General features: G+C 46.1%; 1 protein-coding gene and 1 pseudogene across 5 annotated transcripts in view; one reads left to right on the forward strand and one right to left on the reverse strand.

The window, feature by feature from the left end:
* Positions 1-18,479: 18,479 nt before the first annotated feature.
* SLC37A3 (solute carrier family 37 member 3) overlaps positions 18,480-25,832 on the reverse strand; it is a 105,207-nt gene continuing 97,854 nt past the window's right edge. For 2 of the 5 annotated variants that reach the window (XM_034965096.3, XM_014345813.5), the window contains one exon: positions 18,480-21,702. In XM_034965096.3, the coding sequence (XP_034820987.1) occupies positions 21,646-21,702 (57 nt within the window). In that variant the 3' untranslated portion in view covers positions 18,480-21,645. Of the gene's footprint in view, positions 21,703-23,655; positions 23,880-25,832 lie in introns of all 5 variants that reach the window. The other 3 variants (XR_010112661.1, XR_010112660.1, XR_008626068.2) reach the window with 3 other exon arrangements.
* LOC100969956 (protein phosphatase inhibitor 2-like) lies at positions 19,047-19,597 on the forward strand (annotated as a pseudogene).

Below are 25,832 nucleotides of genomic sequence, written 5' to 3' on the forward strand. Positions count from 1 at the left end.
ACACGAGTTCCTTCCGTATTTCCAGGGCCCACTGAGTCCATCCCCAGGCGCCATGCCAGATGCACTCCTCTTTCCAAATGGTGGAGCTTCCCAGGGTGACACACCAAAACCAGATGGCACGCTTTCTTTCTTTTTATGCTTAGATTTTTTTTTTCTGGTGTTAAAATAACACATGATCCAAATGAAAACATGATATATATATAAGAAAATTAAAATTACCAAAAATGTCTGACCCAGAAATAAATGAGTAAAAGTTTTGTGTATTCTTTCCAGTTTATTTTTCTTTTCTTTCTTTTTTTTTTTTGTTTTTTTTGTTTGAGACAGTCGTTCTTGTTGCCCAGGCTGGAGTGCAATGGCGCAATCTCGGCTCACTGCAACCTCCGCCTCCTGGGTTCAAGCAATTCTCCTGCCTCAGCCTCCCGAGTAGCTGGGATTACAGGCGCACACCACCACGTCCTGCTAATTTTTTGTATTTTTAGTAGAAACAGGGTTTCATCATGTTAGCAGGCTCGTCTCGAACTCCTGACCTCAGGTGATCTGCTTGCCTTGGCCTCCCAAAGCGCTGGGATTACAGGCATGAGCCACTGTGCCCGGTTCTCTTCCTGGATTTCTTTATATCTGGATGTTAAATGTCCAGATTGATATGTTTCTCAAATCTTCCATCCCCCCTATTCCCATTGTTGTATTAACTTGTTTCCCTCTTTATTAACAAAATCGAGTAGCTTTTCATATTTAATTAACTGGCCATTTATCTTCTGATTTTTTTTTATTAAGTTGAAATTTTATGTAAAATAATTGACTATAAACAAATAACTTGTCAGTATATTATTACATTTAAAAGGATGCCAGACTGGGTGTGGTGGCTCACACCTGTAGTTCCAACACTTTGGGAGGTCAAGGTGGATGAATAGCTTGAGCTCAGGAGTTCAAGACTAGCCTGGGCAACATGGCGAAACCCCATCTCTACAAAAAATACAAAAATTAGCCAGACATAATGGTGCACACCTGTGGTCCCAGCTACATGGGAGGCTGAGGCAGGAGGATCACTTGAGCCCAGGAGGTCAGGGCTGCAGTGAGCCATGTTTACACCACTGCAACCCCGCCTGAGTGACAGAGCGAGACCCTGTCTCAAAAAAAAAAAAAAAAAAAAAAAAAAAAAGGTCAACTTTGACCCAGATTTATATATTGGTACCTTGCATTATATAGACTCCACAGCATTTCGTACAAAGCTCAGCAAATAATAGTAGTTGCTAAATATCTTTGTTGAATAAATCTTCAACTCACAGGTTGCTTCTAAATCTTAATCTAGTACTACCTCCAGGGTTAAACAGTAAATGACTTTCTTTAGCTCTTTATTCTAGAAAAATTTTAAATACTATTTGTTGAATATTTACTACTTGTCCCTGCTCCAAACTGTTTAGATGTGGTGATTTAATCCTTACAACAATACTAGGAGATAGGTCCTCTTGTCATCTGCATTTTACAGATAAGAAAACTTATCTGAACACTTAAGTGGCTGAGCTGAACTTTAGCGCCTATACTTTAACTATTGTGCTAGGTCCCTCTTTAGCTGGTTCAGTTCACGCACCGATTCTGATCCATTTATAGTTCTTCGGCACACATTGTTGAGAAGAATTCTGGGGCAGTATCTAGGCTCCATAAGAAAAAAAAAAAAAAAGAAACTCTGCCTCGATTAATGATGTTTGCCATATATGCGCAGGAATGGGGAGGTGGGAGTTACTTTTTTTTTTTTTTTTTAACTCTGCTGAATCATTCCTTGGAGAAAAATTATCTCTGGGGTTATATACAGCTCTAACGCCTTCTAAATTGGGGCATGTTGACATCTGAAGTGTTTAAAGCCTGCTTTGTTTCCTAGCTGTAGTAGAATTCTTTAACTGCCTGTTTATAATTTATCTGAGAGAAACACTGGTAATTAGGCATCTGAGCATTCCTCCAATTCCCTCGTTTCTTCCTTTTCCTGTGGTAAAAACAGAAAGTCAGAAAAATAATCACATTGCATCATGATACCAGTGGGCTGTATAAAAAGCCCCGTGATGTTATTTTTCCGATCATTGCTTTCCTCACAGCCAGCATTTAGACCATGCCAAATACCCCTCCCATCAGATTATTAGAAATGGCCATACAGTCGGTCTCTTTACTAACCTTTCTACATCCCAAACAGTTTTACAACTTGGCTTCAGCTGCAGGGCAGCCCAGCTTTTGAAGGAATTAAATCCTTTTCCCAGAATCTCCATTAAAGAGAACTTAACACAGCTTTAGGAGAAAGAGATATAAAGTGATTTTCTCCAATCTCTACCCACTTTTCCAAGTGCTCTTTTATCTTACATTCAGAACCAATCTATTCATTTAGAATCGTTCTATGAGGTGTTCAGTATTCACTTTCCCATCCTCTAAACATTTTTTTCTCAGCTAAAGTAATATACGTATATTGAGAATTCCTGGGATGGCTGTTATCTCCTCTAACTACAAGGCAGGAAACCAGATGGAGAAGAAAAATCACTGAGAAATCTCACATTGTCCTGATTACCTCTGGCCGAGAAAGAGAAAAGTTATTTGGGAGGTCAGCTGTCATAAGCCAACAGGGTTTTGAAGGAGTCATGTCAAGATGAAACCCCACGACACCAGGATAGGGTGGGGGTTCTGTCCCTACCCCAGGCTCCTATATCAGTTTCTTTTCTTTTTTGGGGGGGGACAGAGTCTCACTCTGTCACCCAGGCTGGAATGCAGTGGTGTGGTCTCAGTTCACTGCAATCTCTGCCTCTGGGGTTCAAGCAATTCTCGTGCCTCAGCCTCCCGAGTAACTGGAATTACAGGCGTGCGCCACTACGCCCGGGTAATTTTTGTATTTCTAGTAGAGACAGGGTTTCGTCACGTTGGCCAGGCTGGTCTCGAACTCCTGACTTCAAGAGATCCTCCTGCCTCAACCTCCCAAAGTGCTGGGATTATGGGCATGAGCCACCATACCTGGCCTGTATCAGTTTCTTAAAGGAGCACCTCTGGCCCTTGATGAGGCCTCCCTCTTGGCCTCATGGTCATCAGCAGACATCCAGATGAGGTCCAGCATTGTAGTGAGCACCTTGCAGATGGTAAGCTGCTCAGACCATGCCCACTTCGGTGTATTCGGGACTCTTAGCTATTCCCAAAGCACCCGCTATCAGGCCAGATAAAGGTAACCTCTGGCTGCCTTCTGCATAGGAAGGCAGGAGCCCCCAGTACTGCAGTTCACGCGGGCTCCTAGAGAACTTTCTGAGGGACACCTAGCAACGTGCCTCTGGACAGCCACCCTGTCCAGAACCTTCCCCATGAGGGTACACAGTCTGCTGCCCCTGGGAAGGAACAGCATCTCATCTTTTTTTGGATGCCGCACTGGCTAGGATGTTTTCTGGCCCATGATCACTAGAAATGTTTGCCTGTAAGAGACCAAGCTCCAGGAACCCCCTGCTGCTTGCTGTATCTCACTATCTACAACATTCAAGCTTGATCCCAGGAAGTCCTCTTTTGACAGAAAACCGAATACCGCATGTTCTCATTTGTAAGTGGGAGTGAAATGGTAACTCATGAACAGAAAGAAGGGAACAACAGGCTGGGTGCAGTGGCTCACACCTGTAATCCCAGCACTTTGGGAGGCTGAGGCAGGTGGATCACCTGAGGTCAGGAGTTCAAGACCAGCCTGGCCAAATGGCGAAACCCTGTCTCTACTAAAAATACAAAAATAAGCCAAGTGTGGTGGCACACACCTGTAATCCCAGCTACTCGGGGAGCTGAGGCATGAGAATCACTTGAACCTGGGAGGCGGAGGTTGCAGTGAGCTGCGGTCACACCACTGCACTCCAGCCTGGGCAATAGAGCAAGACTCTGTCTCAAAAAAAAAAAAAGAGGGAACAACAGACACTGGGTCTACTTGAGGATGCAGGTGAGAGGAAGGGGAGGAGCAGAAAAGCTAACTACTGGGTACCAGGTTTAGTACCTGGGTGATGAAATAATCTGTACAACCAACGCCCATGACATGAGTTCACCTGTGTAACAAACCTTCACATGTACCCCTGAACCTAAAATAAAAGTTTAAAAGAAAAAAAGTCCTCTCCTGCATATGCCCCACACACCTGCGGGTGGTGACATCCCCTGCTGTGATCTTGGTACACAAGGCAAACCCATAGCCAAATGTGTCCAACCTGAATTTCTTTCCTAAGCCCAGTCACTGGATGTTCCCTTTTTTGCCATTGCTTACTTTTATTTTTGTTATTGTGAAGTCGTATATGTATATAAAACATATAAACAGGTTTAAAAAAACAAATTCAACCCTTATGTACTCATAACCCAGGCTATAAAATATAACATTAGTAAAAACCTTAGGCATCTCTATTAGATTGCTAGGGTTAGCCAATATCAAGGTACAGTATCACAAACTGAGGGGCTTAAAACAACAGAAATGTATTCTCTCACAGTTTGGGGGCTATCTGAAATGACGGTATCGGCAGGGCCATGCTCTCTTTGTTTTTTGGGTTGTTTTGTTTGTTTGTTTGTTTGTTTTTTGAGACAGAGTCTGGCTCTGTCGCCCAGGCTGGAGTACAATGGCATGATCACGGCTCACTGCAACCTCTGCCTCCCAGTTCAAGCAATTCTCCTGCCTCAGCCTCCCAAGTAGCTGGGGACTACAGGCATATGCCACCACGCCCCTGGCTAATTTTTGTATTTTCTGGTGGAGACAGGGCTTCACCGTGTTGCCCAGGCTGGTCTCAAACTCCTGACTTCAGGTGATCCACCTGCCTTGGCCTCCCAGAGTACTGGGATTACAGATATGAGCCACTGTGCCTGGCCAGGGCCGTGTTCTCTTTGAAGGCTCTTAGGGAGAGTCCTTCCTTAACTTTTCCTAACTTCTGGTGACAGCCAGCAATCCTTGTTGTTCTTAGGCTTGTAACTACATCACTCTAATCTCTGCCTCCATTGTCAGAGGGCCTTCTACCCTGTGTATCTATATCCAAATCTCCCTGTCCTTTCTCTTATAAAGACAACAGCTACACTGGATTTAGGGCCCACCTTAATCTAATCAGCATGATTTCATCTTGATTTGATTACATCTGCAAAGACTCTATTTCCAAATAAAGTCACATTCACAAGTACTGTAGTGATAACAGTTTGGATCTGTGTCCTCCCTGCTAAATCGCATGACCAGTTGAAGTGTCCATTGTTGGAGGTGGGACCCGGTGGGAGGTGATAGGATCACGGAGGCAGATTTCTCATGAATGGTTTAGCACCGTCCTCTTGGTGCTGTCCTCATAATAGTGAGTGAATTCTTGCAAGATCTGGTCATTTAAAAGTGTGTGGCACCCCCACCCCCACTCTTTCTCTGGCTCCTGCCTTCCCATGTGATGCCCCTGCTCCCCGTTCACCTTCTGCCATGACTGGAAGATCCCTGAGGCCTCCCCAGAAGCAGATGCTGCTATGCTTCCTGTACAGCCTGCAGAACTGTGAGCCAATTAATCTCTTTTCTTTATAAATTATCCACTCTCAGGCCAGGTGCAGTGGTTCATGCCTGTAATCCCAGCACTCTGGGAGGCCAAGGTGGGTGGATCATTTGAGGTCAGGAGTTCAAGACCAGCCTGGCCAACACGGTAAAACCCCTTCTCTACAAAAATACAAAAATTAGCCCGGCATGGTGGCCTCTGCCTGTAATCCCAGCTCCTTGGGAGGCTGAGGCAGGAGAATTGCTTGAACCTAGGAGACAGAGGTTGCAGTGAGCTGAGATAGCACCACTGCACTCCAGCCTGGGCAACAGAGCGAGACTCTGTCTCAAATAAATAAATAAATAAATAAATAGCCCAGTCTCAGGTATTTCTTTATAGCAACTCAAGAACAGCCTAATACACGGGGCTTAGGACTTGACTATATCTTTTGGCGGGGGCACAATTCAACCCGCTGCAGATTCCCATGTGTGTTCTTCCTAAATGACATCTCCCTCTCTTCCCAAAGAGGTAACCACTTGGGTTACTTTTGTGTTAATCATTTTCTTACTTTTGAAACAGGTTTTGTTTGTTTGTTTGTTTTGTTTTTTAATCACCTGACTATATATACCTAACCAAACATTGCTGAGTTTTGAAAAGCTGGGTATGAAGCACAAGGCCAGCTGAATAAGGTCAGGGCTTCACTGCCACTTCGAGATGAAGGCTTCCAGGATGAGATATTCCCATGGGGTCTCAGGTCATAAAATGGCTGAGCTTCCCCGACAGTGTTCAGAGCCCCTTCTGAGAAAGACAGTGGATATACCAAGGGCTATCCAGGGAAACCCAGGGCTCACTTGGATTAGGGCACCTATGTAGACAAGACATTGGGCCCGCCGAAGGGTGAGGGTTGGGTAAGTGCACTGCATTTATTTATGTGGTTTGGGTCAGCAGCATCCAAGATGGCCTCCAGGGCTCCCTACTTCTCAACTTCCCCCCATCTTCAGAGGTCCCTTGTGCTGCCTGTTCCTGTACCTCTTGAGGATTCAGCAGGGTAAATGACATTGGTACTTTGCTCCTCACACTGGCCAATTATGACTCAGTTTCCCAGGTCTGCCCTTTCATCCTCCTTATGGGTTTGCATATTATCTTTTAAATCCCTTTGCTGTAGTTTTAATGGGATTTCATTAAGAATAAGTTAGATGGGCCAGGCACGGTGGCTCATGCCTGTAATCCCAGCACTATGGGAGGTCAAGGTGGGTGGATCACCTGAGGTCTGGAGTTCAAGACCAGCCTGACCAACATGGTGAAACCCACTCTCTACTAAAACTACAACAATTAGCCAGATGCAGTGGCACACACCTGTAGTCCCAGTTACTCAGGAGGCTGAGGCTGGAGAATCGCTTGAACCTGGGAAGGGGAGGTTGTAGTGAGCTGAGATCGTACCACTGCCCTCCAGCCTGGGCAACAGAGCAAGACTCCATCTCCCTGCCAAAAAGAAAAGACTAAGTTAGATGCATGTGTTCAACCCACCATCTTCACCTGCAACCCTTTCTCTTGGTCCTACTTTCCATGGAGCTGTGTTGTTAAGATTCCTTTATTCACTCATTTGCCAAATAATTCCTGAGCTCCTGATGTCTGCGATGCTGAGACATCAAGAGGAATGAGGCTCTCTCAGCCTGTGAATAGCTTACACTCTAGTAGGGAAGACAGACAAGGAAATAGGTCTTCACAATATAGGCAAGGATCTCCTGATGACTTTTGAGAAGGCTGAGCCCTGGAGGATGCGAAGGAGTGAGATGGGGATGGGAAGTCAATGGGACAGGGGCTCTGGGTCAATATCTCAAGCCTGGAAAGATGAGTTAATTATTGAAGGAAACAATATTAAGCATTGTTATCAAATTCAGATTGCCACTTTGATTCCAAAGACCCAGGAAGGATAAAGCCTTAAGGCAACTGGGGGGCCATCAGCTCTCAGAGGGTGATGGAAGCCTTGGCTGGGGGAGCACATCCAGGAAAAGTGTGGTAGTGAAGGACATGCTGGCCAAGGACTAGGAGAGACAATAGCAGCACCTGTGGGCTAAGCACAGTCTCCCCAAGGAGACTGAGGAGCAGAGCTGGCAAGGGAGGGGGATGGTGTATACAATGATGGCCACCATGAAGCTTTTAAAAAGTCCAGGCTTTCGAAAGGAACACAGAAACCAATACTGTATGATTCCACCTAGAGTTGTCACATTCATGGAAACACACAGTAGAATGATGCTTGCCAGGGACTGGGGGAGGGGAGGGGAGGCATTGTTTAATGGGTACAGAGTTCCAGCTTTGCAAGATGGAAGAGCTCTGGAGATTGGTTGGCCAACAATGGGAATGAACTTTACACTACTGAACTGTACACCTGAAAATGGTTAAGATGGTCAATTTTACGTTGTGCATTTTCTACCACAATAAAAAATTTAAACAAATGTTTTTAAAAAGTAACACAAAAACCAGAGCCTACATTCCTGGATTCTTTACTCTTTTATGATTAGGACAACTCCATGAACTAGCGCCCCCCTATAAGGGTCAAAGCTGGTGTCCCTCATCACCACTGGAGCATGAGGCTTTGCCTGCCCCCTCCTTAGCCGTGAGCACTTCTGAGTACCACACGCCTGTAGACAGCCCTCTACGTGCACACCGAGCTTGCCATGCAGATGTGCTTCAAGCCAGGTCTCTTAGCATCCTCCCACAACTGCACGACTGCTGCTTTCCCATCATGCCTCTTAGAAAGAAATTCTGGCACCTGTCCTATGAGTTAACCAGTACTCCAGTGTGTGCAGCCACTTCTGAAGCTTACCAATTGCTAAGGGCGTCTGCTGTGACTCCGACAGTGCCAATACCCACTTTGGGTCCCATGGTGCAGCCTCTATAAATTCAGATGGATTCTTGCTGCCTTTTTTCACAAGGTGGACTTTCCACTCTGCTCCTGCGCTCTCTGGGTTGGCCCAGGTAGGGCATGGGGGTGATCTGGCTGGTGGGGCCAATCAAGAGGGTAAAGCCACCTGAGAGGCCCAGGTGGACATGGGGCCTTGAGGTGGGGTCTGGCTGCAGGGCCTGGCTCTGGGTCAGCACAAGAAAGTCCAAAGTTTTGCCCAAGAGTCATAGCATCATTAGAGCCGACACAGCACCTTCCGCCTGCCAGGTGCCCTTCTGAGCTCTTCACGTGCATGTACTCAATGAGTTCTCCCAGAAAACCTATGAGATCAGAACTAGTAAGTCCCATTTTATGGATGGAGAAACAGAAGCAAAACCAGGAGCTCTCTCTTGGCCCCATCTGTGGTGAGAATGAAGGTCATTCTCAGCAATCACACCATCAGCATTCCAGAAAGCATCAGCCTCACTAGGAAGGGACATACAGGGATTGGGAAGGGTCCCAGAAGAACCCTGTGGAGGGATTTGCATCACATCAATGCTGAGCTCTGTCTCCTTAGAAAGGAAAGGAAGAGGCTCCAGGCTGACAAAGGGTGGGAGGTAGGAAGGAACTGGCTACACTGCCTGTAGTCGGGGTGCTTCCCTGGGCTTCTGATACATCATCAGGGTTTGGATGAGACCAGGCATTTCTTGTTCAATATCTCAAGCCCAGAAAGATGAGTGATCAGTTAATTCTTGAAGGAAACAATATTAAGCACTGTTATCAAATTCAGGCTGCCACTTTGATTCCACAGGTCACAACAAGGACAGCAAAAAAATTTTGGATGGTATTTAAGTCTCCAAAAAAAGAAAAGTTCCATAGGCTGAGGAAGATCTGAGTTGACCAGCTATGGAAACAAGATGGCAGATGATTCTTCATACCTCTTTGTAATATTTTAAAGATGCAATAACAGCCCTCTATTAAAGATAAAAGAAGCAGAGGGAGGTGAAATTACTTGTTCAAGGTAACACAGCCAGTGTGAGGCAGAGCTCCATCCAAATCCACAAAGTCAGGCTCTGAAATTGGCACCCTTGCCGCTGTGCAACCACCACCCCAGCTGTCAGCCTTTGGGTGGAAAATCAGAGAGGTGGCTGGGGAGCCGAGGGAGCCCAGAGCCCAGCTGGGTCCATCATGGTTTGTGATCATTCAGCTGCATGAGGTGGGGCTCAGCAACCAGTGAGGTGGACCGTGGGCCTCGAGTTCAGCCCCAGAGAAGGGGCCTGGTCCAAGCCAGGCAGGGGTCAGGGACCAACTGCAGTCCCAGCAAAGGGCACCTGGGCCTCCTTGGCTCAGAGCCATTGCTCAGTTTATGTGCTGGGGCCCTGATGGGCTGACCTGAGAGGCAGGAGTGCTGGATCCCCAGGGCTATGATGCAGGCACTGGTTCTGAGTTAGATGGCAGCAAAGCACAGCAATGAGGGTGACCTGGTTGGCACCTGCCTTCTGGGTCAAGGAGGGTGACTTCATGGCAAAGACTCGTGGTTGGTGAAGATCAAGGAGTAAAGGGCACATGTGCAGGCAAGAGCACCAGTGGTCTCAGGACAGGGAAGGAAAGGGCACGCCACATGTGCATGGTGCTGCTCCTCACTGGGTCAGCCATGCTCCTGCCTCGGGGCCTTTGTACTTGCTCTGCCTCGGCCTAGAGCCCTCTTCCCCAGATACCCCCATGATTCATCTCCTCACTCCCCTCAGGCCTGTGCTCAAAGTTCACCTTATCAGAGAGGCCTTCCCTTCAGAGATCTTCCCCACGACTTACCATCCCCTTCCCATAGAGACTGTTTCCCAGGGGTACTGCAGCAATCTCTTCTGTCCCACATGTTCTTTCTCCAGCCCCTTGACTATGGGAACCTTGTGACTGCTTGGACCAACAGAATATGGTGCTAGACACAGTGCTAGTTCCAAACACAGTGTTCTTGGAACACTTTCCTCTTGAAGACCTCCTTCCAGATCCCAGCTGGCATGTTGAAAAGCCCAGGCCACATGGAGAGGCCACAAGTAGGTATCCAGGTTGACAGCCCAGCTTGGCTCCCAGCTGACAGTCAACCTCTGCAGTCAACGGACTGAGCCACTCGGATGTCCAGCCAGCAGATTCCTCAGATGACTAAAGGCCTGGCCAGCATCTGATGGCAACCACATGCAAAACCCCACAAGATCCACCCTGCTGAGCCCAGTCAACCAAAGAGCCATAAGAGATGAAACTGACTTGTTGTTTTAGGCCACTAAGTTTCGGGGTGGTATGTTTCACAGCAACAGTTAACTGGAACATTTACTCGCTTAATTAATTTTTCGTAGCACTTACCACCACCTGACATTACATCATAAGCTATTCATTTCTTGTCTCTTTCTCTCTCTTGGTTTTGCTTACTGCTAGACTCTTTGCACTGAGAGCAGTGCCTGGCACATAGAAAGCCCTCAATACATATTCTCTGAATGGATGAATAAATCCAACGACATTTGGTGAAAAATCTTAATGCAGTAGTCAATGTGATTTCATTGGTTCCTGATAAGCCTAACACTGGTTTGTTTCTGAGCATAGGCTGGGTGTCACATTTGGTCAGATTTATTCATTAGCAACCATTTATTGAGCTTCTACTATGTGGTAGGCCCTGGAGATAAATCAGTGAACAAAAGCAAAAATCCCTGCTCTCATTCTAGTGGTAAGGAGACAGGCAATAAACAAAAGACATAAGTAAAATTACTTGGTATATTGGAAGGGGAAAGATTGCAAAGAAAAGAAATCTGATGGCTGGGTACGGTGGCTCACACCTGTAATCCTAGCACTTTGGGAGGCAAGGCAGGCGGATCACCTGAAGACAGGAGTTTAAGACCAGCCTGGCCAACATGGTGAAACTCCATCTCTAATAAAAATACAGGCCAGGTGTGGTGGGTCACACCTGTAATCCGAACACTTTGGGAGGAGGCCAAGGCAGGCGGATCACCTGAGGTCGGGAGTTCGAGGCCAGCCTGACCAACATGGAGAAAGCCTGTCTGTATTAGAAATACAAAAAAATAGCCAGATGTGGTGGCACATGCCTATAATCCCAGCTACCTGGGAGGCTGAGGCAGGAGAATTGCTTGAACCTGGGAGGTGGAGGTTGCAGTGAGCCAAGATCATGCCATTGCACTCCAGCCTGGGCAACAAGAGTGAAACTGTGTCTCAAAAAAATAAAAAATACACATACAAAAAATTAGCTGGGTGTGGTGGTACATGCCTGTAATCCCAGCTAATCAGGAGGCTGAGGCAGGAAAATCACTTGAACCCAGGAGGCAGAGGTTGTAGTGAAGCAGGAGAATCACTTAAACCCAGGAGGTGGAGGTTGCAGTGAGCGGCGATCGCACCACTGCACCCCAGACTGGGTGACAGAGCGAGACTCTGTCTCGAAAAAAAAAAAAAAAAAAGGCCAGTGGAGCTGGCTAGAAGGAGCTAGGGAGGCAGAGAGGAGATGAAGTGAGAAAGGGAACCTGGGGCAGATCAGGAAGGGCCTTGAAAGACTCAAAAGGAATTTTCAGGCTTTGGAATAAGAACTTGCCAAAATCCACCAGATCCTCTGTGCCTGGAAGAGCTTCTCTTGTTCCTTCTCTACTGCCTCTGGTCCCAGGCGGTGCATGGCAGGCACTCGGGGAACCCTACGTGAGTGAAGGAGCATCCCAAGGTCTTGGGGACAGGTCAGTTCCCTCCTCCTCCACCCTTCCTGAGACTCCTTCTCTCTGTATCCGCAGCCACCTGGCCAGCCTCTCCTCTGCTTGCTCCAAGTCTGCAAGCCACTTTGTTAAACTGACAGCTCATTCTCTCTCTGGCTGCCACATAGCCTCCAACTTAATTCTGTCATCGTGCACTGCTTAGCCCAATATTGGTTATAACCTGAAACTCAGCTGACTCCAAGGCCCCTGGCCCATTCCCATGTGTGCAGTGTGGACCAAAGAACCCCTGTGTGGTCTAACTCTTGTTCTTGGAACCTGGGATCCCGTGCTGCCATAGTTCATAGAGAGGCCTCACACTGCAGGCCTCCTCTGACCCCCGCAATAACCTACTTCCATAATAATAGAAACTGTTTATGATACACTGATATCGTAAAAGAAGCAGGATGTAAAACTGCCTATTCAATGTGTTTCCCATTTCCTTAAAAATTACTTGGGCCTAGAAACAAGACAGAGGAAATACACCAAAACGTTAACAGTTTTCTCGCTGATAGTGGTGGTATTTTTATTGATGTACTTTAAGCTTTCCTTTTTTTTTTTTAAGCTGTGGCAATAAAAAGTCATTTTCAGAATGCACTTATGAACTATTATGCCTAGCTTGAATGCAGTGAAATAGCAGAAATCCCTTGAGGTGATAATCCAGGTGGGTTCAACACTGGACACTTGAAAATTCAGGTTTTATTCACGTTGCAAAAGGACTTCTCTGCATCGCTTTCTAAAATTTCATTCACGGGCACTGCTTTAGGATCCCAGTTACTGCATAAGTCAAGACCACTTGGAACAAAATTCTTTTGCTAGATGCTCTGCATCCTATCCCTACCCTGACCCAACAGGACTTCAGTTATAGCATTTTAGGATGGGCAGCCAGGCTTATCACCCATTCCAAAGAAGTTCATGTGTGTGTGTGTGTGTTCATGTGTGTATGTGTTCGTGTGTGTGTGTTCGTGTGTGTATTGTGTATCTATACATAGAACACACACACATGCTACTGGTTCTGTTTTTCTGGAGCACCCTGAACTAATGCACTCGTTCCTACGGGAACATTCCCTGTAGAGGGGGTGTTCACGCAGAGATTGGCCATTTCTCAGGGACATCCCAGAAAGAGCCTTCTAAGGGCTGAAAGGCAGCGCAGTGTGGTGACCAACAGCAGGCTGGGACCAGACTGCCTGGGTTGGAATCCCGACTTTGCCACTTACCTTTTTTTTTTGGGACAGAGTCTCACTCTGTTGCCCAGGCAGGAGTGCAGTGGCACAATCTCGGCTCACTGCAACCTCCGCCTCCTGGGTTCAAGCAATTCTCCTGCCTCAGCCTCCCAAGTAGCTGGGATTACAGGCGCTCACCACCATGCCTGGCTAATTTTTGTATTTTTAGTAGAAGTGGGTTTCACCATGTTGGCCAGGCTGGTCTCGAACATCTGACCTCAAGTGATCCGCCTGCCTCAGCTTCCCAAAGTGCTAGAATTACAGGCATGAACCATCGTGCCTAGCTTGCCACTTACTTTCCTTTTTTTTTTTTTTTTTTTTTTTTAAGACAGGGTCTCGCTCTGTCACCCAGGCTGGAATGCAGCAGTGCGATCTCAGCTCACTGCAACTTCCGCCTCCTAGGTTCAAGTGATCCTCGTGCCTCAGCCTCCTGAGTAGCTGGAACCACAGGCACCCGCCACCATGCCCAGCTAATTTTTCTGTTTTTTGTAGAGATGGGGTTTCACCATGTTGGCCAGGCTGGTCTCAAACTCCTGACCTCAAGTGATCCACCTACCTCAGCCTCCTAAAGTGCTGGGATTACAGGTATGAGCCACTGATCCCACCCCCAACTGTGTGACCTTGGGAAAATTGCTTAACCACTTGTGGTGGGCAGTATCATGGCCTCCCCAAAGATTCCCACGTTTGAATGCCTGGAACCTGGAAATACATGACCTTCCCTAATAAATGGATGAAGGTTGCAGATGGAGTTATGCTAGATCCACAACTTCACTAGCAAGAGCCTAACGGGGAAGTGAGAATACCACTAATAACTATATGCTATAAACACGAGAGAGGAATGGCCAAGGGGGAGAAGACCCTAAGGTGGGGCAGGGCAGGGCAGGGCAGGTGGTGAAGAAGAACATGATTCCTAATCCCATCCTTATTTCTAGAAGCTCCATCGAAGTGGAGGAAAAGGGACAAAACCCTTAGCGGTCCTATGGGGAGCTCCCAGTCCTGAGGCAGATGGGAGTGAAGCTGCAGCTCAGCCCATGGGTGCCCTCCAAAGGGAACCCCCCCACCCCACCCCACAGGCCCCAAGCCTTGCCCTATCCTGGAACCAGGTGCTGAACAGCGGGAGCAGCTACAGCTGTTGCCCTGCAAATGAGGGCTGCCGGCCTGGTTACAGCCAACTCAGTCAACCACACTTCACAAGGTCTCAGAAGGGACAGCAGAAGCCCCACAGCTGGAGTCGCTGATGCCCAGTGCCTGAAACAGGGCCTGCTCAAGAACCATCCACTGATGCCAGAAGTAGTGGGCAAGCATGGTGGAAAACCGGCTATGGGCAGGGTTTCAGAGAATCTCCCCATAAGATACTTACTGATTCCAAAGGGGAAAAATAATGACTTTGCAGTGTAGAAACCTGGAAGATATCACCTAATCCAAGGGACCAAAGTCAGCCAAGTCCAGGGAGGAGACACCTCTGACAGGACACACTGAGAAGGGAACCGCATCACTTCTCTGGTATTCTTGCCCAAAACGTATAACCTGAGTTTATCCTAAGGACACATTTAAAAAAACCCAAGTAGACATTATACAAACTAGTTGGTTTGTACTCTTCAAAAGCGCCCAGGTCATGAAAGAGAAAGGCTGTGCAATGATTCCAGATTGGAAGGGACTAAACAGACATAATTAAAAGCAGCGGGCTGGGTGCAGTGGCTATGCCTGTAATCCCAGCACTTTGGGAGGCTGAGGCAAGTGGATTACCCGAGGTCAGGAGTTCAAGACCAGCCTGGCCAACATGGTGAAACCCCGTCTCTACTGAAAAATATACAAAAAATTAGCTGGGCATGGTGGCGGGTGCCTGTAATCCCAGCTACTCGGGAGGCTGAGGCAGGAGAATCGCTTCAACCCAGGAGGCGGAGGTTCAGTTAGCCAAGATCGTGCCATTGCACTCCAGCCTGAGCAACATGAGCAAAACTCCATCTCAAAAATATAATAATAAATAAATAAATAATAAAAGCAGCATGGGCTCCTGGATTGAGTCTAGAACCTAAAAAAAGACATTAGTGGAACAAGAGGCAAAATTGTAACACATATGTAGATGAGTTAATAGTATTATATCAATATTAACTTCCTGGTTTTTGGTATTTGTTTGTTTGTTTGTTTGTTTGTTTGAGACAGAGTCTCACTCTGTTGCCCAGGCTAGAGTGCAGTGGCCTGATCTTGGCTCATTGCAACCTCTGCTTCCTGGGTTCAAGCAATTCTCATGCCTCAGCCTCAAGAGGTAGCTGGGATCACAGGTGTGTGCCACCACGCCCGGCTAATTTTTGTAATTTTAGTAGAGACGCGGTTTCATCATGTTGGCCAGGCTGGTCTCAAACTCCCGGCCTCAAGAAATCCACCCACCTTGGCCTCCCAAAGTTCTGAGATTACAGGCATGAGCTACTCTGCCCAGCCAACTTCCTGGTTTTGATGATTGTGCTATGATTCCAGATTTTCTAAGATAACATTTGAGGAAGATGGGTGAAGAATATATAACTCTGTACTATTAACGCAACTTTTTTATGTCTGAAATTATTTCAAAATGAACATTTAAAGCCTTAAAAATAAAGCAGCACAGACATAGCAGGCACTCAATAAATATTTGTTGAATTAATAAAAAGAACCAAGGCTGGGTGTGGTGGCTCATGCCTGTAATCCCAGCACTTTGGGAAGCCAAGGTGGGTGGATCACCTGAGGTCAGGAGTTTGAGACTAGCCTGACCAACATGACCCTGCCCCTACTAAAAATGCAAAAATTAGCTGGGTGCGGTGGCGGGCGCCTGTAATCCCAGATACTCGGGAGGCTGAGGCAGAAGAATCACTTGAACCCAGGAGGCGGAGGTTGCACTGAGCCGAGATAGTGCCATTGCACTCAAGCCTAGGCAACAAGAGTGAAACTCCATCTCTAAATAAATAAATAAATAAATGAACCCAGATCTCCCAGCAATGACGGCACTCAGCCCCAGCCAAACTCCTCCCCTTCTCCACCTCCACCAGCACTTCTGTGTACCCTTTATTGCAGCTGCGCATGATGACCTTCCAGAGCAGTGTGGTGGCTTCATTTCTGCCTTTCAAATCTCATGTAAATTCCTCTTCTGGCCAGCTCTACAGAGAAGAGAGTTCTGGGAAATGTAGTTCCAACTTAGCCCAACTGACACAATACAAACCACCACAGTCTACCCCCTGTAAACTTGGCGTCCATAAATATATATATTTTTTATTACTATTTTTTTGAGGAAGAGTCTTACTCTGTTGCCCAGGCTGGAGTGCAATGGTGTGATCTTAGCTCACTGCAACCTCCGCTTCCCACGTTCAAGCAATTCTTGTGCCTCAGCCTCCCGAGTAGCTGAGATTACAGGGGTGCACCACCACACCTGACTAATTTTTGTATTTTTAGTAGAGATGGGGTTTCACCATGTTGGCCAGGCTGGTCTCAAACTCCTGACCTCAGGTGATCTGCCCACCTCGGCCTCCCAAAATGCTGGGATTACAGGTGAGAGTCACCAAGCCCAGCCTCCATACACACTTTTTGAATCACATTAAACCTCCAAATAAAGACAATAGCAAAATCATGCATTCACCTTACAGGATACAATTATCTTTTATATCACTGAAAATACACTAACCATCTTTCCAATAGAGAATACAAAGCTGCATATCATTTTACTCATGTTTAGGTAATGTTCCTTCCTCTTCTAGCTGATCCCTTGTGGATATTCTGTAACTTGAATAATGAAACATAAAGTTAACTTATTAGCATCTCATTCAGTAGTAGGGTAACGGGGTGGAGGAAGGAAAGAAAAAAATTGGATGAAATATATATGAAGTATTCATATTAAAGTAAGAAGAAATGCTTATAACTACTATAGTCTTCATTTATGTAGTCGGTCTCATGATTGTGGCTGGTATTCTTAATCCTTTCCTCAACTAATCAACATCCCCTTTCCCCTCAACACGAACCCTGAAGTAAGGATAAATTATAAGCAGTAAATGTGGTGGTTAAAACCAGCTTTTAAAATATTTGTTCACTGGCTGGACATGGTGGCTCACACCTATAATCCCAGCACTTTGGGAGGCTGAGGCAGGCAGATCACTTGAGGTCAGAGTTCGAGACCAGCCTGGCCAACATGATGAAACCCTGTCTCTACTAAAAATACAAAAAATACAAAAAAAAAATTAGCCGAGTGAGGTGAGCACACCTGTAATTCTAACTACTTGGCAGGCTGAGGCAGGAGAATCGCTTGAACCTGGGAGGCAGAGGTTGCAGTAAGCTGAGATTGTGCCACAGCACTCCAGCCCTGAGACTCTGTCTCCAAAACAAACAAACAAACAAACAAACAAACAACTCAGCTAGACAGATTCCTTGACTGATGGGGTGATTCAAACCTCCGTTATTGAAGTGCTTGTGGTATTAACAAACCTGCCTGAGTTCAATTGTAGTTTTCCATTATCTTCATTATATACATACATATATATATGTATATATATACATAGAGACAGGGTCTTGCTCTGTCACACAGGCTGGAGTGCAGTGGCTCAATCATAGCTCACTGCAGCCTTGAACCCTGGACTCAAGCGATCCTCCCACCTCAGCCTCCTGAGTAGTTGGGACTACAGGTTTGCACCGTGACACCCAGCTAATTTTTTGTATTTTTTTGTAGTGACGGGGTTTTCGCTGTGTTTCCCAGGCTGGTCTTGAACTAATTAACTCAAGCAATACTCTTGCCCTGGCTTCCCAAAGTGCTGGGATTATAGGCGTGAGCCACCGTGACCACCTCCCATTATCTTTTATCACAGAACATCTCCCAAATGCCCAAATTCCAGACATACTCCTCCTTATCCACATTGTGAAGTAGCAGCCCAGTTTCCTCTTGATCAGGATCAATTACCCCAGCCAAAACAGTAACTTTCTTGGCCTGTTGGTTCATTGACACGAGGACCCTAAAGCCATCTGAACTTCCAGTTTCCCTTCCTTCCTTCCTTTTTTTTTTTTTTTTTTTTTTGACAGGGTCTTTCTCTGTCTTCCAGACTGGAGTGCAGTGGCCGGATCTTGACTCACTGCAACCTCCACTTCCTGGGTTCAAGCGATTCTCCTGCCTCAGCCTCCCAAGTAGCTGGGATTACAGGCGCCTGCCACCATGCCAAGCTAATTTTTGTGTTTTTAATAGAAACGGGATTTCACCATGTGGGCCAGGCTGGTCTCGAACTCCTGACCTCAGGTGAGCCATCTGTTTTGGCCTCCCAAAGTGCTGGGATTACAGGCGCGAGCTACCGCCCCCGGCCTGAACTTCCAGTTTCATGGAAACATTGCTATGTTCCCTGATAGATGCATTCCTCTTTTGGGAACTAAGACTTCTAGGCCAGCAGAACCTAAAGTTGTAGGCATAGGAAAGAAAAATGTCACAGGTGCATAATTACAGGTAATGGTGAAAGAGACCCCTCCGTTCTCCACCTCCTGACCCCTGGCCCCATGAATCCGGCTATGGGTGAAATAGTGTCATATCTTGGTCACTGATTTAAAGCATGGACCACGGGTAAAGTGCTGGCCGCGAAGGGCGCGCGAAGAGCCGCCACCCGCTCAGCGTGGGCTTTGGTGTCGGGGTCGTTGTGTGGTGACAATCACTCCAGTAGCCGTTTCCGATACAGCATGTGCGGCCGCTTTAGCCTTGAGCGGGCTCCGCGGCTGCCTGGCGGGCTTGGCTAGTGCCTGATCCTTCTCTCCGCAGAGCCCATGCCAAGCAGCGACCCTGAGCCGACAGCCGGAGCGCCGGGCAAAGGCCGCCTCAACAGCCTCGCACCGGCCCATCAAGGGGATCCTGAAGAACAGGACTTCTACGACTCTCTATGGTGGCGTCGGACGAAGAAGAGCTGAGAAAAAATCCCGGAAGTGGGATGAAATGAACTTCCTGGCAACATATCATCCAGCAAAGACTGTGGCTTCATGAACACTGATGAACCAAACACTCCCCTTACCATGGTGTGATGGGTGTTGATGGAGACGCGTGTAATGATACAGAAACCACTGAGGCCATGGCACCAGATAGCTAAGAAATTAGCTGCTGCTGAAGGCTCAGAGCCCAAGTATCGGGTTCAGGAACAAGAAAGCAGTGGAGAGGAGGATAGTGACCTCTCACCTGAAGAACGACAAAAAAAGCGACAATTTGAAATGAAAAGGAAGCTTCACTTCAACAAAGGACTCAATATTAAATTAGCTAGACAACTAATGTCAAAAGACGTACATCATGATGACAAAGATGAAGAAACGTGACAGAGTGCAGATGGAGAAAGCATGAATATGGAAGAATGAAAAAAAAAAAGAACCTACTACAAGCGACCAATGGTAAAACAAATCACAAAGTTCACAGAAGAGATCGGTTGAATGTTGCAATCGTTTGTTAGATATAAACCCTGTTGCTTCTTGTTCTCCACAATTCATGACTTAAGTACCAAAATGCATACCAATGATTATATATCACCAAGAATTAAATGATAACCTTAGAGACTGACTAGACTGAAAATGCCTAATTGGTATATATATTTTCTTGTGCCTAGTACTTTCCCACAAATACAGTGTAATATCAGTCCCAAACTGCATTACTTTTGTAAGAATACTGGTCAATTTGTATAAGAAATTATACAGCTTTTTACGCTTTAGAGGTTAAACAATATCTTTCGGGGGGAACTAATTTATTTTCATCACTCTAAATGTGGTGGTAGCTTTTTTTTTTTTGAGAGGGAGTCTCGCTTTGTCGCCCATGCTGGAGTACAGTGGTACGATCTTGGCCCACTGCAACCTCCATCTCCTGGGTTCAAGTGATTCCCCTGCCTCAGCCTCCCAAGTAGCTGGGATTAAAGGCATGTGCCACCACACCCAGCTAATATTTCTGTATTTTTAGTAGAGCCAAGGTTTTGCCCTGTTGGCCAGGCTGGTCTCAAACTCCTGACATCAAGGGATCTGCCTGCCTCGGCCTCCCAAAGTGCTAGGATTACAGGCATGAGCCACCGCGCCCAGCCAGTGTAGCTCTTATAAAGTTTGTTGGTTTGTTTGTTTGTTTTTTAAATCAAAAGCCAATTGAACAACAGGATATATACGCTGATAAATATTTGGGCTAAATAGTATTTTAACATTTGTCTTCAACTTGATTTGTCTGTTTAATTGAAAAGGATTGTAAGAGTTACTGTTGCATTTTCTGGCCTACTGTAACATTTAAAATTCTTGTTGAGTTTCTTTGTGTTTACAAGGAAAGGACAACTTTTTCTCATCAAAACTAGCTTTTTCCCCCACAAATAATCAGGTTAAACTTGAAAAAAAAAAAAAAGCATAGATCATACACCAGCTCTATAAGGTGTCGTCATCCTTATAGGGATGGTAGATGGTAGCTGGTCCTGTGAACCTTCAAAAGCTCATTCCATTGTTCTATTGGGCCAGCTGCTTCAGGGTGGTGGGAAACACGGTAAGACTAGTAAATTCCATGAGCAGGAGCCCGCTGACCCACTTAATTTGCTGTGAAATGACTTCCTTGGTCAGAAGTAATGCCATATGGCCTACCTTGACGGTGGGTAGGGCATTCTGTAAGTCCACTTACTGTGGCTCTGGCAGAAGTATTGTGGGTAGGGAAGGAAAATTCGTGTCCATAGTAAGTGTCTATTCCAGCAAGTACAAAGCACTTCCTCTTTCATAATGGAGGTGACCTGATGTAATTAACCTGCCACCAGGCAGCTGATTGGTCCTCTTGGGGAATGGTGCCATATTAGGGCCTCAGTATGGGCTGTGATCTGTTGTCAGTTCAGGCTTGGAGGGTAGAAGACCAGGCTACTAGGCCCTTGCATCCCTTCTATTGCTGCTGCTATGTCCCCTTTGTTTGTGAGTTCACTGAGCAAGGACGGAGTGGCTGGAGAAAAAGGACTGAACGATGTCCACAGAATGAGTGTATCAATTAAGGGTTTAATCAGAGAGGCAGACCCATTAGGATACATATTTCTCTGTGTGTGTGTGTGGATTTGTTGTGCAAATTTGATCTTAGTAATTGTGAGGCTAGTTAAGCAACTGTGTGTATGTTGTCCTCCTGGATGGGATGTCTGATGCTAGAGAGTTAAGTTCACAGGGCAGGTGGTTAGGAGGGAAATGGATATAAATAGAGAAGAGCAGGACAGCCTGTAACCTGCAAGCACAAGCTGGAACCGAGCAGCATGAACTGGAACCTGTGTCAATCTCACTGCCCCTGACCTTGAGGGTCTGGATGTCCTGAAGAAGCCAGTGCCCATTGTCATGGAGCTGCCCCATCTGGCCCAGGAGTTGGAGAAGCTGAAGGAGGATCAGGGGAAGGTAGAGTAGCTGCAGGCATGGCTGCCATCCACACTGATGACGGGAGCCTGCAGGTTAAATGACAACAGGTAAATTACAAAATGGTGACTGCTTCACTTCCACCCTCCAATTCTCTCTTGTGGCTCATCCTAACTGGAGACATAGCGGGAGGGGATTCTGAGAAACAGAGTTCAACGCAGCCAGGCTGACATATTTTAAAGTCGGCACAACTGCTCCCTTCTCAAGTTGGCACCCACACACTCCTCTTTTCATCACACTTATCCTCCAGTTACGGACAGTAACAAAGTGATGCTTCCTCCTAACAGAATGCAGCCATCCCACAAATCCACACGCACCCTTTCCCCAGCGAAGATGCAAACTCCCTTTTTGTCTTCTTCTAGCTGATTCACACTCCCTTTTTGTGCATTTTATTATCACTCTTTAAACTGTATATAAACACATCATAAGCTTCTTCCTCACTGATTCACACTCCCCCTTTGAGATCCTATAACTGAAATACTGAGAGAGAAAGCTAATTTCTATTAACATGCCTTATGTTAGATGTTAAGGGGCTAGGAGAGAGGAAGATAATGAAAATATTTAGTTAATTCATAAATACAAACATATTCGTATCAAAATCATTACTACAGTCCTCATTTCTGCCATTGGTCATGCGTCTGTAGTTGACATTGATAACTACCTGCCACCACCCATTCCTCATTTCCTTTGTCCTCAGCAAGCACCTCAGCAGGTCATGGCCTCCTGACTGGTGGGATCACCCAAACCTTCATTCTTGAAGGGTCTAAGCCTTTAGCAGTCTTGCCTGGATTGGGTTGTTGTCATTTGCCTTTGACTTTAAACACAGGGCACAGGAGTTGTAGGTGAAATCCTAATAAAGTCGCTGGTTAAGAGTAGCATATCAATATTAATCACTTAGTTCTGACAAATGACAAATGTACCACGGTTACATAAGATGTGAACATTAGGGGAAGCTGGGTGAAGGCCATATGGGGACTCTCTATACTGTCTTTGAAAATTTTCTGCAAATCTAAAATTATTCCCACCCCAAAAGATGTACATCTATTATGCATCAATAAAAAATTATTTAAGTAAAATAACTCCCAAGATTAAAAGCTTTTATGTGTATCTTTCACAAAATAATAAGTCATAATCTAAAATAAAATAAAATGGAGGCTAGGTGCAGTGGCTCACACCTGTAATCCCAGCACTTTGGGAGGCCAAGGCAGGTGGATCACTTGAGGTCAGGAGTTCGAGACCAGCCTGGCCAACATGGTGAAACCCCGTCTCTACTAAAAATGCAAAAATTAGCCAGGTGTGATGGTGGGTGCCTGTAATCCCAGCTACTCAGGAGGCTGAGACAGGAGAATCACTTGAACCCAGGAGGCAGAGGTTGCAGTGAGCCAACATCTCACCATTGCACTCCAGCCTGGGTGACAGAGTGAGACTCTGTCTCAAAAAGAATTAAAAATAAATAAATACGTAAATACATAAATAAAATGTAAAATAAAATAAAATGGAGACAAATACCTCCTCTTAGGGTTGATGAGAGGATTCAATGAGCTGGTGCCTGTAAAACGCTCACACAGAGCATGCGTTTAAAAGGTCAATAAATGGGCCAGGTGCAGTGGCTCACACCTGTAATCCCAGCATTTTGGGAGGCCAAGGTGGTCGGATCACCTGAAGTCAGGAGTTTGAGACCAGCCTGACCAACATGGTGAAACCTTGTCTCTACTAAATACAAAAAATCAGCTGATCATAGTGGCGCATGCCTGTAATCCCAGCTACTTGGGAGGCTGAAGCAGAATTGCCTGAACCTGGGAGGCAGAGGTTGCAGTGAGCCGAGATGGCATTGCACTCCAGCCTGGGCAACAAGAGCGAAACTCTGTCTCCAAAAAATAAGGTCAGTAAATGCAGGTTATAATAATAGTTGTTATACTCCCTCCAAACTCTTCCACCTCTCAGATTCTATGAGCATGGCTACTTGGTCGTGGTGTACTCACAGTTACAGCTTTGGGGAAAATGAAGCTGCAGCATGGCTCCACTTGCTGGTGTCCTACTAAATATGACATGTGGCATTTCTGTTCTTCACCTGCCCTCCTCCCCTTTCCTTTAAGACCACAAGAGGGCCAGGTGTGGTGGCTCGCACTTTGGAAAGCCAAGGCAGGTAGATCGCTTGAGCTCAGGATTTGGAGACCAGCCTGAGCAATATGGTGACACCCCGTCTCTACAAAAAAATACAAAAATTAGCCGCGCGTGGTGGTGCATGCTTGTAGTCCCAGCTACTTGAGAGGCTGAGGTGGGAGGATCACTTGAGCTCAGGAGGCAGAATTTGCAGTAAGCCTAGGGCATGCCACTGCACTCCAGCCTGGGCAACAGAGTGAGACCCTGTCTCAAAAACAAACAAATGAACAAACAAACCAATAAAAAAAACCACAAGAAAGATTCTCAAACCAACATACAATGTCTCCAAGAATGTGAAAACCTCTTTGAAAAGCTTGAGAGGATTCCACACATCCCTTTCATCTTCTCTAGGCAGTACTCCTCCAACTCTCTTTATTTATTTACTTATTTATTGCAAACCCCTTCGAGCTGGATATCTTCCTTTCCCAAAAGAAAAGTTGTCTACACCTGTGGTTTCCAGTCTTTTAAATGTCACCTTTAAAAAAGGAAGGGGGCTAGGAGTCACTTCTAGTTGCCAATTGGTTATTTAATACACAAGGGAGGTTTTGTTTTTAAATCCCAAATATACTGTTATTATCACCAACATTTTATTAAAATGCCATCAAAAGAAAGGGCATCTTACCACCAAAAAAAAAAAAAAAAGAAAAAAGATAAGAGGAGCAGAATCTCAGAATAAAGTGTCCTTGCAAATAAATACCATAATTGGCAACTGACTCTGACAGGTCAAAAAATTTTAAAACACAGAATGTTCTAAAAAAAAAAAATCAAGCAAAAGAAATTGCAGCATAAAATATTATCCTAAGATGTGGCATTGCATTTTCATTTTTAAATTGTGAACACTGCATACAAATGAAAGAGTGCATATGATGTGGATATCTACGGTTTTAAAGAATGATAATAAAACGCACAACACATAATACAGAACTCTCCTGGTACTCCTCCCCTGGTACTCCTCCCCTGGTGCTCCTCCCCACCTTCCTCTCTAGCTCCTGGAGGACACTGCCATCCTGTGTATTTATTAATCACTTCCTGTATTCTCTCTCTCTCTCTCAATATATATATATATATATATATATGTTTTGTTGTTGTTGCTGTTCTTTTGTTTGTTTTTGAGACAGAGTCTTGCTCTGTCACCCAGGCTGGAGTGCAATGGCACCGTCTCGGCTCACTGCAACCTCCACCTCCTGGGTTCAAGTGATTCTCCTGCCTCAGCCTCCCAAGCAGCCAGGACTACAGGTGCGTGTCACCTCACCCAGCTAATTTTTGTGTTTTTAGTAGAGACAGGATTGCACTATGTTGGCCAGTCTGGTCTCTAGCTCCTGACCCGGTGATCCACCCGCCTTGGCCTCCCAAAGTGCTGGGATTACAGGCGTGAGCCATCACACCTGGCCTCTCTTTATATTTTACTACCTATGTCTCAACCCAGGAACAAGGCATTAATTAGTTTGGCCTCTTTTTACGGTTGTTTTCTCTTTGTTTGTTTGTTTTGAGATGGAGTCTCACTCTGTCGCCCCAGCTAGAGTGTAGTGGCGAGATCTCAGCTCACTGCAACCTCCACGCCTCCTGGGTTCAAGCAATTCTCCTGCCTCAGCCTCCCGAGTAGCTGGGATTACAGGCGCCCGCCACCACGCCCGGCTATTGTTTGTTTTTTTGAGGTGGAGTTTCACTCTTATTGCCCAGGCTGGAGTGCAGTGGTGTGACCTCAGCTCACTGTAACCTCTGCCTTCCTGGTTCAAGTGATTCTCCTGCCTCAGCCTCCTGAGTAGCTGGGATTACAGGCATGCACCACTATGCACACCTAATTTTGTATTTTTACTAGAGACAGGGTTTCGCCAAATTGGCCAGGCTGGTCTTGAACTTCTGACCTCAGGCGATCCACCCACCTCGGCCTCCTAAAGGGCTGGGATTACAGGTGTGAGCCACCGCACCCGGCCATGTTGTTTTTTTAGAGATGGGGTCTTGCTATGTTTCCCAGTGGCTGCCCATCAGCATAATC

The sequence above is a fragment of the Pan paniscus genome, chromosome 6, assembly GCF_029289425.2.
Source record: "Pan paniscus chromosome 6, NHGRI_mPanPan1-v2.0_pri, whole genome shotgun sequence".
NCBI classification, from domain to species: Eukaryota; Metazoa; Chordata; class Mammalia; order Primates; family Hominidae; genus Pan; species Pan paniscus.